The sequence below is a fragment of the Myiozetetes cayanensis genome, unplaced genomic scaffold (assembly GCF_022539395.1).
Source record: "Myiozetetes cayanensis isolate MyiCay16 unplaced genomic scaffold, myiCay2020 scf491, whole genome shotgun sequence".
NCBI lineage: Eukaryota > Metazoa > Chordata > Aves > Passeriformes > Tyrannidae > Myiozetetes > Myiozetetes cayanensis.
The window spans coordinates 25,367-33,161 of record NW_026087733.1 but is presented as its reverse complement, the minus strand read 5'-3'; the positions used below and the strand labels follow the sequence as shown (position 1 = coordinate 33,161).

At 44.4% G+C, this 7,795-nt stretch overlaps 1 protein-coding gene across 1 annotated transcript in view; it reads left to right on the top strand.

Annotated features, from left to right (window-relative positions):
- Positions 1–882: 882 nt before the first annotated feature.
- LOC126648348 (endoplasmic reticulum transmembrane helix translocase-like) overlaps positions 883–7,795 on the top strand; it is a gene marked incomplete at its 3' end in the record, with an annotated part of 31,987 nt that continues 25,074 nt past the window's right edge. Inside the window, exons 1-3 of the mRNA XM_050331169.1 lie at positions 883–1,074; positions 5,793–5,903; positions 6,784–6,909. Of these exons, the coding sequence (XP_050187126.1) occupies positions 937–1,074; positions 5,793–5,903; positions 6,784–6,909 (375 nt within the window). The remainder of the gene's footprint in view (positions 1,075–5,792; positions 5,904–6,783; positions 6,910–7,795) is intronic.

Here is a 7,795-nt window from a genome sequence, read left to right as displayed (position 1 = left end):
ATTCCACCCAATCCCCTGAATCCCACCCAATCCCCTGAATCACCCAGATCCCCTGAATCCCACCCAACCCCTGAATCCCACCAATCCCTGAATCCCACCCAACCTGAATCCCACCTGAATTCCAACCCCACCCAAACCATCTGAATTCCACCTGAACCATCTTGAATTCCACCTGAATTCCACCCAAATCTCCCCTAAACCCCCTTTTTTTCCCCCATTATTTTAATTTATTTCCAACCCCCCTCTTCAGGATTTCCTGGTCTCTTTGTTTCCAGATGAGAAAGTTTTCCCAAGGGGTCTAAAAACTCCGGGGATGAAAATTCCCCAGCGCTTTCATTTCTCCAGTGCCCTGAAGAGGATGGGCCCTGAATCCCACCCAGATCCCCCTGAATCCCACCCAAATCCCCCTGAATCCCACCCAAATCCCCCTGAATCCCACCCAAATCCCCCTGAATTCCACCCAAATCCCCCTGAATCCCACCCAAATCCCCCTGAATTCCACCTGAACCATCTTGAATTCCATCTGAATCCCACCCAAATCCCCCTGAATTCCACCTGAATTGTCTTGAATTCCACCTGAATCCCACCCAAATCCCCCTGAATTCCACCCAAATCCCCCTGAATCCCACCCAGATCCCCCTGAATCCCACCCAATCCCCTGAATCCCACCCAAATCCCCCTGAATCCCACCCAAATCCTCCTGAATCCCACCCAAATCCCCCTGAATCCCACCTGAATTCCACATAAACCCCACCCAAACCATCTGAATTCCACCTGAACCATCTTGAATTCCACCTGAATTCCACCCAAATCTCCCCTAAACCCCCTTTTTTTCCCCCATTATTTTAATTTATTTCCAACCCCCCTCTTCAGGATTTCCTGGTCTCTTTGTTTCCAGATGAGAAAGTTTTCCCAAGGGGTCTAAAAACTCCGGGGATGAAAATTCCCCAGCGCTTTCATTTCTCCAGTGCCCTGAAGAGGATGGCGGTGCTGGCGTCGCTGGAGCGCGGCGGCCTCGCCGAGCCCGCCTTCGTCGCCGCCGTCAAGGGCGCCCCCGAGACCCTGCACCCCATGGTGAGGGGGTTTTTTTGGGGGAAAAAAGGGGAAAAAGGGGAAAAAGGGGAAAAAAAAGGAATTTTTGGGGGGTGAGTGGGGAGGTGGGGTTTGGTGCTGGTGAAAGTGGGGGTTTTGTGGCCTTGGGGTTGGGGTTTTTGTTTCTTTGGAGGTGGGGTTTTTATTCTTTGGGGTTGGGATTTTTCCCTCTTTGGAGTTGGGATTTTTCCCTCTTTGGAATAGGAGTTTTGCCCTGTTTGGAATAGGAATTTTTCCCTCTTTGGAGGTGGGATTTGTCACTGGTTGGAGTTGGGATTTTTCCCTTTTTGGAGTTGGAATTTTTACCTCCTTTTAGTTGGGATTTTTCCTTCTTTGGAATAGGAATTTTGCCTCCTTTTAGTTGGGATTTTTCCCTCTTTGGAGTTGGGATTTTTGCTTCTTTGGAGTTGGGATTTCTGCCTCCTTTTAGTTGGGATTTTTCCCTCCTTTTAGTTGGGATTTTTGCTTCTTTGGAGTCGGGATTTTTCCCTCTTTGGGAGTGGAATTTGTCACTGGTTGGAGTTGGGATTTTGCCCTCCTTGGGGTTGGGATTTTTGCTTCTTTGGAGTTGGGATTTTTCCCTCTTTGGAATAGGAATTTTCCCTCTTTGGAATAGGAATTTTGCCTCTTTTTAATTGGGATTTTTCCCTCTTTGGAGTTGGGATTTTTGCTTCTTTGGAATAGGAATTTTCCCTCTTTGGAACTGGGATTTTACCTTCTCTGGAATAGGAATTTTTCACTCCTTTTAGTTGGGATTTTTGCTTCTTTGGAGTTGGGATTTTTGCTTCTTTGGAATAGGAATTTTGCTTCTTTGGAATAGGAATTTTTCCCTCTCTGGAGTTGGGATTTTTCCTTCTTTGGAGTTGGGATTTTTCCCTCTTTGGAGTTGGGATTTTTCCCTCTCTAGAGTTGGGATTTTTCCCTGTTTGGAATAGGAGTTTTGCCCTCTTTGGAGTTGGGATTTTTATTCTTTAGAATAGGAATTTTGCCCTCTTTGGAGTTGGGATTTTTCCCTCTTTGGAGTTGGGATTTTTCCCTCTTTGGAGTTGGGATTTTTCCCTCTTTGGAGTTGGGATTTTTCCCTCTTTGCAATAGGAATTTTGCCCTCTCTGGAATAGGAATTTTTCACTCCTTTTAGTTGGGATTTTTGCTTCTTTGAAAGTGGGATTTTTCCCTCCTTGGAACTGGGATTTTGCCCTCTCTGGAATAGGAATTTTTCACTCCTTTTAGTTGGGATTTTTGCTTTTTTGGAGTTGGGATTTTTCCTTCTTTGGAATAGGAATTTTGCCCTCTTTGGAGGTGGGATTTTTACTTCTTTGGAGTTGGGATTTTTCCCTCTTTGGAGTTGGGATTTTTCCCTCTTTGGAGTTGGGATTTTTCCCTCTCATGGAATAGGAATTTTGCCCTCTTTGGAATAGGAATTTTTCCTTCTTTGGAGTTGGGATTTTTCACTCTTTGGAATAGGAATTTTGCCCTTTTTGGAGTTGGGATTTTTGCTTCTTTGGAGGTGGGATTTTTGCTTCTTTGGAATAGGAATTTTGCCTCCTTGGAGTTGGGATTTTACCCTCTTTGGAGTTGGGATTTTTCCCTCTCTGGAGGTGGGATTTGTGGGATTTGTCGCTGGTTGGAGTTGGGGTTTTTGTTTCTTTGGAGGTGGGGTTTTTATTCTTTGGAATAGGAATTTTTCAGTCCTTTTTGTTGGAATTTTGCTGAATTTTGGGTCCATTTCCACTGTTTGGAAGTGGAATTTGTCACTGGTTGGAGTTGGGATTTTTCCCTCTTTGGAGTTGGGATTTTTCCTTCTTTGTAATAGGAATTTTCCATCTTTGGAAGTGGAATTTGTCACTGGTTGGAATTGGGATTTTTACTTATTTGGAGTTGGGATTTTGCCCTCTTTGGAATAGGAATTTTTCACTCCTTTTAGTTGGGATTTTTCCTTCTTTGGAATAGGAATTTTACCCTCCTTGGAGGTGGAATTTTTCCCTCTTTGGAGTTGGGATTTTTCACTCTCTGGAATAGGAATTTTTCACTCCTTTTAGTTGGGATTTTGCCCTTTTTGGGGTTGGGATTTTTCCTTCCTTGGAGTTGGGATTTTTCCCTCTTTGGTGTTGGGATTTTCCCTCTTTGGAATAGGAATTTTCCCTGTTTGGAGTTGGGATGTTTCCTTCCTTGGAGGTGGGATTTGTCACTTTGGGGATGGATGGGATGAGGGACTTGTCCCAAAGTTTTTGGGATGGACAGGTGATTAATCCCAGAGTTTTTGGGAAGGACAGGATGGGGGACTTGTTCCAGAGTTTTTGGGAAGGACAGGTGACTAATCCCAAAGTTTTTGGGATGGATTGGTGATTATTCCCAGAGTTTTTGGGAAGGAAAGGATGGGGGACTTGTCCCAAAATTTTTGGGATGGACAGGTGACAATCCCAATTTTTTGGGATGGAAAGGTGATTATTCCCAGGGTTTTTGGGATGAACAGGATGGGGAATTTATCTCAAAGTTTTTGGGAAGGACTGGTGATTAATCCCGGGGTTTTTGGGATGGACAAGTGACAATCCCAAAGTTTTTAGGAAGGAAAGGTGATTAATCCCAAAGTTTTTAGGAAGGAAAAGTGACAATCCCAAAGTTTTTGAGAAGGACAAGTGACAATCCCAAAGTTTTTGGGAAGGACAGGTGATTAATCCCAAGGTTTTGGGGATGGACAAGTGACAATCCCAAAGTTTTTGGGATGGATTGGTGATTAATCCCAGAGTTTTTGGGATGGACAGGTGATTAATCCCAAAATTTTTAGGAAGGACAGGTGATTAATCCCAAAGTTTTTGGGATGGACAGGATGACGGACTTGTCCCAAAATTTTTGGGATGGACAGGTGACAATCCCAAAGTTTTAGGAAGGAAAAGTGACAATCCCAAAGTTTTTGGGATGGATTGGTGATTAATGCCAGGATTTTTGGGAAGGAAAGGATGGGGGACTTGTCCCAAAGTTTTTAGGAAGGACAAGTGACAATCCCAAAGTTTTAGGGAAGGACAAGTGACAATCCCAAAGTTTTAGGAATGGACAGTGTGACAATCCCAAAGTTTCTGGGAAGGACAGGTGATAATCCCAAAGTTTTAGGATGGACAGGTGATTAATCCCAAAGTTTTAGGAAGACAAGTGACAATCGGTGATTAATCCCAAAGTGAAGGAATGGGGGACTTATCCCAAAGTTTTTGGGAAGGACAGGTGATTAATCCCAAAGTTTTTGGGAAGGACAAGTGACAATCCCAAAGTTTTTAGGAAGGAAAAGTGACAATCCCAAAGTTTTTGGGATGGATTGGTGATTAATCCCAGAGTTTTTGGGAAGGACAAGTGACAATCCCAAAGTTTTTGGGAAGGAAAGGATGGGGGATTAATCCCAGAGTTTTGGGGATGGACGAAGTGACAAATCCCAGAAGTTTTAGGGATGGACTAGTGATCGATCAGTTTAGGATGCCCAGGGTTAATCAATTTTTTTGTGATGGACAGGTGATTAATCCCTGAGTTTTTGGGAAGGACAGGTGATTAATCCCAGGGTTTTTGGGATGGACAGGATGAGGGACTTGTCCCAAAATTTTTGGGATGGATTGGTGATTAATCCCAGAGTTTTTGGGAAGGACAAGTGACAATCCCAAAGTTTTGGGAAGGACAAGTGATTAATCCCAAAGTTTTGGGAAGGACAGGATGGGGACTAATCCCAAAGTTTTGGGAAGGACAGGTGATTAATCCCAATTTTTTGGGGATGGACAGGTGATTAATCCCAGAGTTTTTGGAATGGACAGGTGATTAATCCCAAAGTTTTTGGGAAGGAAAGGATGGGGGACTTGTCCCAAAATTTTTGGGATGGACAGGTGATGATTCCCAGAGTTTTGGGAATGGAAAGGATGGGGGATTTATCCCAAAGTTTTTGGGATGGACGGGTGATAAATCCCAGAGTTTTTGGGATGGACAGGTGATTAATCCCAGGGTTTTTGGGATGGACAGGATGAGGGACTTGTCCCAAAATTTTTGGGATGGATTGGTGATTAATCCCAGAGTTTTTGGGAAGGAAATGAATGGGATGACTTGATCCCAGAGTTTTTGGGAAGGATTGGTGATTAATCCCAGAGTTTTTGGGAAGGAAAGGAATGGGGACTTATCCCAAAGTTTTTAGGATGGACAGGTGATTAATCCAAAGTTTTTGGAGGACAGGTGATATCCCAGGATGGAGGTGATTAATCCCAAAGTTTCTGGGAAGGACAGGTGATTAATCCCAAAGTTTTTGGGAAGAACAGGATGGGGAATTTATCCCAAAGTTTTAGGGATGGACAGGTGATTAATGCCAGGGTTTTGGGGAAGGAAAGGATGAGGGACTTGTCCCAAAGTTTTAGGGATGGACTGGTGATTATTCCCAGGGGTTTTGGGAAGGAAATGATGGGGGACTTATCCCAAAGTTTTAGGGATGGACAGGTGATAAATCCCAGGGTTTTGGGGATGGAGAAGTGACAATCCCAAAGTTTTAGGAATGGACAGGATGAGGGACTTGTCCCAAAATTTTTAGGGAAGAACAAGTGTCAATCCCAAAATCTCTTTCCCCCTTATTCTCTCCCCATTTTTCCCCCAAACCCCTCAAATCTCCTCCTGAAAAATCCCTGAAATCCCTGAAATCCCCTAAATCCCATCTTTTATCCCTGTTTTTTTGTTCCCTGCAGTTATCCCACTGTCCCAGCGACTACCACGCCGTGCACCGGGAAATCTCCCACGAGGGGGCTCGAGTTTTGGCCCTGGGCTACAAGGAATTGGGACCCCTCACCCACCAGCAGGTGAATTTTAACTTCCCAACCTTCAAATCCAAGGAAAAAGGGATTTTTTGGGAAGAAAAGGAGGTTTTTTTGGGATGGGGGGGCTGGATTTGCTGCTAAAAAGGGGATTTTTTGGGAAAATGGAGAGCTCAGTGGGGGTTTTTTTATTGGGATTTGTGTTCCCGGTGCTGTTCCCGGATTTCTGCTTGGGAAGGGGGGTCGGGGTTTTTCCTTGGAATTCCTGGAGGGGTTTTGGGGTGGAATTCCTTGGGGTTTTTAATTGGGAATGAGGAGTTTGGTGCCTCCAAAAAAACCCGAAAATCACCTTTTTTTTGAGCTGCCATTCCAGGATTTTTTTCCAGGTGTTAGGGAACCACCTGCTTGGAAAAGCGAGGTGCTCTTTGCCCAAAGTTTTCCCAGAGTTTTCCCAAATTTTTCCCAGAGTTTTCCCAAATTTTTCCCAGATTATTCTTAAGTTTTCCCAAACTTTTCCCAGATTATTCTTAAGTTTTCCCAAACTTTTCCCAAACTTTTCCCAAACTTTTCCCCAATTTTTCCCAAACTTTTCCCAAATTTTTCCAAAGTTTTCCCAAACTTTTCCCAGAGTTTTCCCAAACTTTTCCCAGATTATTCTTGTTTTCCCAAACTTTTCCCAAACTTTTCCCAAAGTTTTCCCAAATTTTTCCCAGAGTTTTCCCAGAGTTTTCCCACATTTTTCCCAAACTTTTCCCAAACCTTTAACAAATTTTCCCAATTTTTTCCCAGAATTTTCCTAAAGTTTTCCCAAATTTTCCCCAATTTTTCCCAAATTTTTCCCAAATTTTTAGTAGAGTTTTCCCAAACTTTTCCCAATTTTTTCCCCGAGTTTCCCCAAACTTTTCCTGATTTTTTCTGCCGTCAGGTGCGTGATCTGAAGAGGGAGAGCTTGGAATGCGAGCTGAGGTTCGTGGGCTTCGTCGTGGTCTCCTCCCCCCTCAAAGCCGACTCCAAAGCCGTCATCAGGGAGATCCAGAACGCTTCCCACCACGTGAGGGGCAATTCCAGGGAAAAAAGAGGGCTTGGAAAAACCCTGGGAGGGTTTGGGAGTGTTGAGAGTTCTGGGGGGGTCGCTTCCCAAGGGTTGGGAGCGTCGGGAATGAGGGGGAAGAGGGGGATGGAGGGGAAAGGGGGAAAAGAGGTGAGAAATAAGTGGGAAAATAGGTGGGAAAAGAGGTGGGAAAAGAGGGGAAAAAAGGGGGGAAAATGGAGGGAAAAGAGAGGGGAAAGAGGGAAAAGAGAGGGGAAATAGGTGGGGAAAAAAAGGGGGGGAAATGGAGGGAAAATAGGTGGGAAAGAGGGAAAATAGGTGGGAAAATAGGTGGGAAAAGAGGGAATAAAGGGGGGAAAATGGAGGGAAAAGAGGGGAAAAAAGGGGGGAATGGAGGGGAAAGAGAGGGGAAAGAGGTGGAAAATAAGTGGGAAAATAGGTGGAAAAATAGGTGGGAAAGAGGTGGGAAAAGAGGGAATAAAGGGGGGGAAATGGAGGGAAAATAGAGGGGAAAGAGGTGGAAAAGAGGGAAAAGAGGTGGGAAAGAGGGAAAAAAGGGGGGGAAATGGAGGGAAAAGAGAGGGAAAGAGGGAAAATAGAGGGGAAAGAGGTGGAAAAAGAGGTGGGAAAAGAGGGAAAAGAGGGGAAAAAGGGGGGGAAAATGGAGGAGAAAGAGGAAAAATAGGTGGGAAAATAGGTGGGAAAAGAGGGAATAAAGGGGGGAAATGGAGGGAAAATAGAGGGGAAAGAGGGAAAATAGAGGGAAAAGAGGGAAAAAGAGGTGGAAAGAGGGAAAAGAGGAAAAAGAGGGAAATGGAGGAAAAAGAGGGAAAATAGGTGGGAAAATAGGTGGGAAAAAGAGGGAAAAAGGGGAAATGGAGGAAAA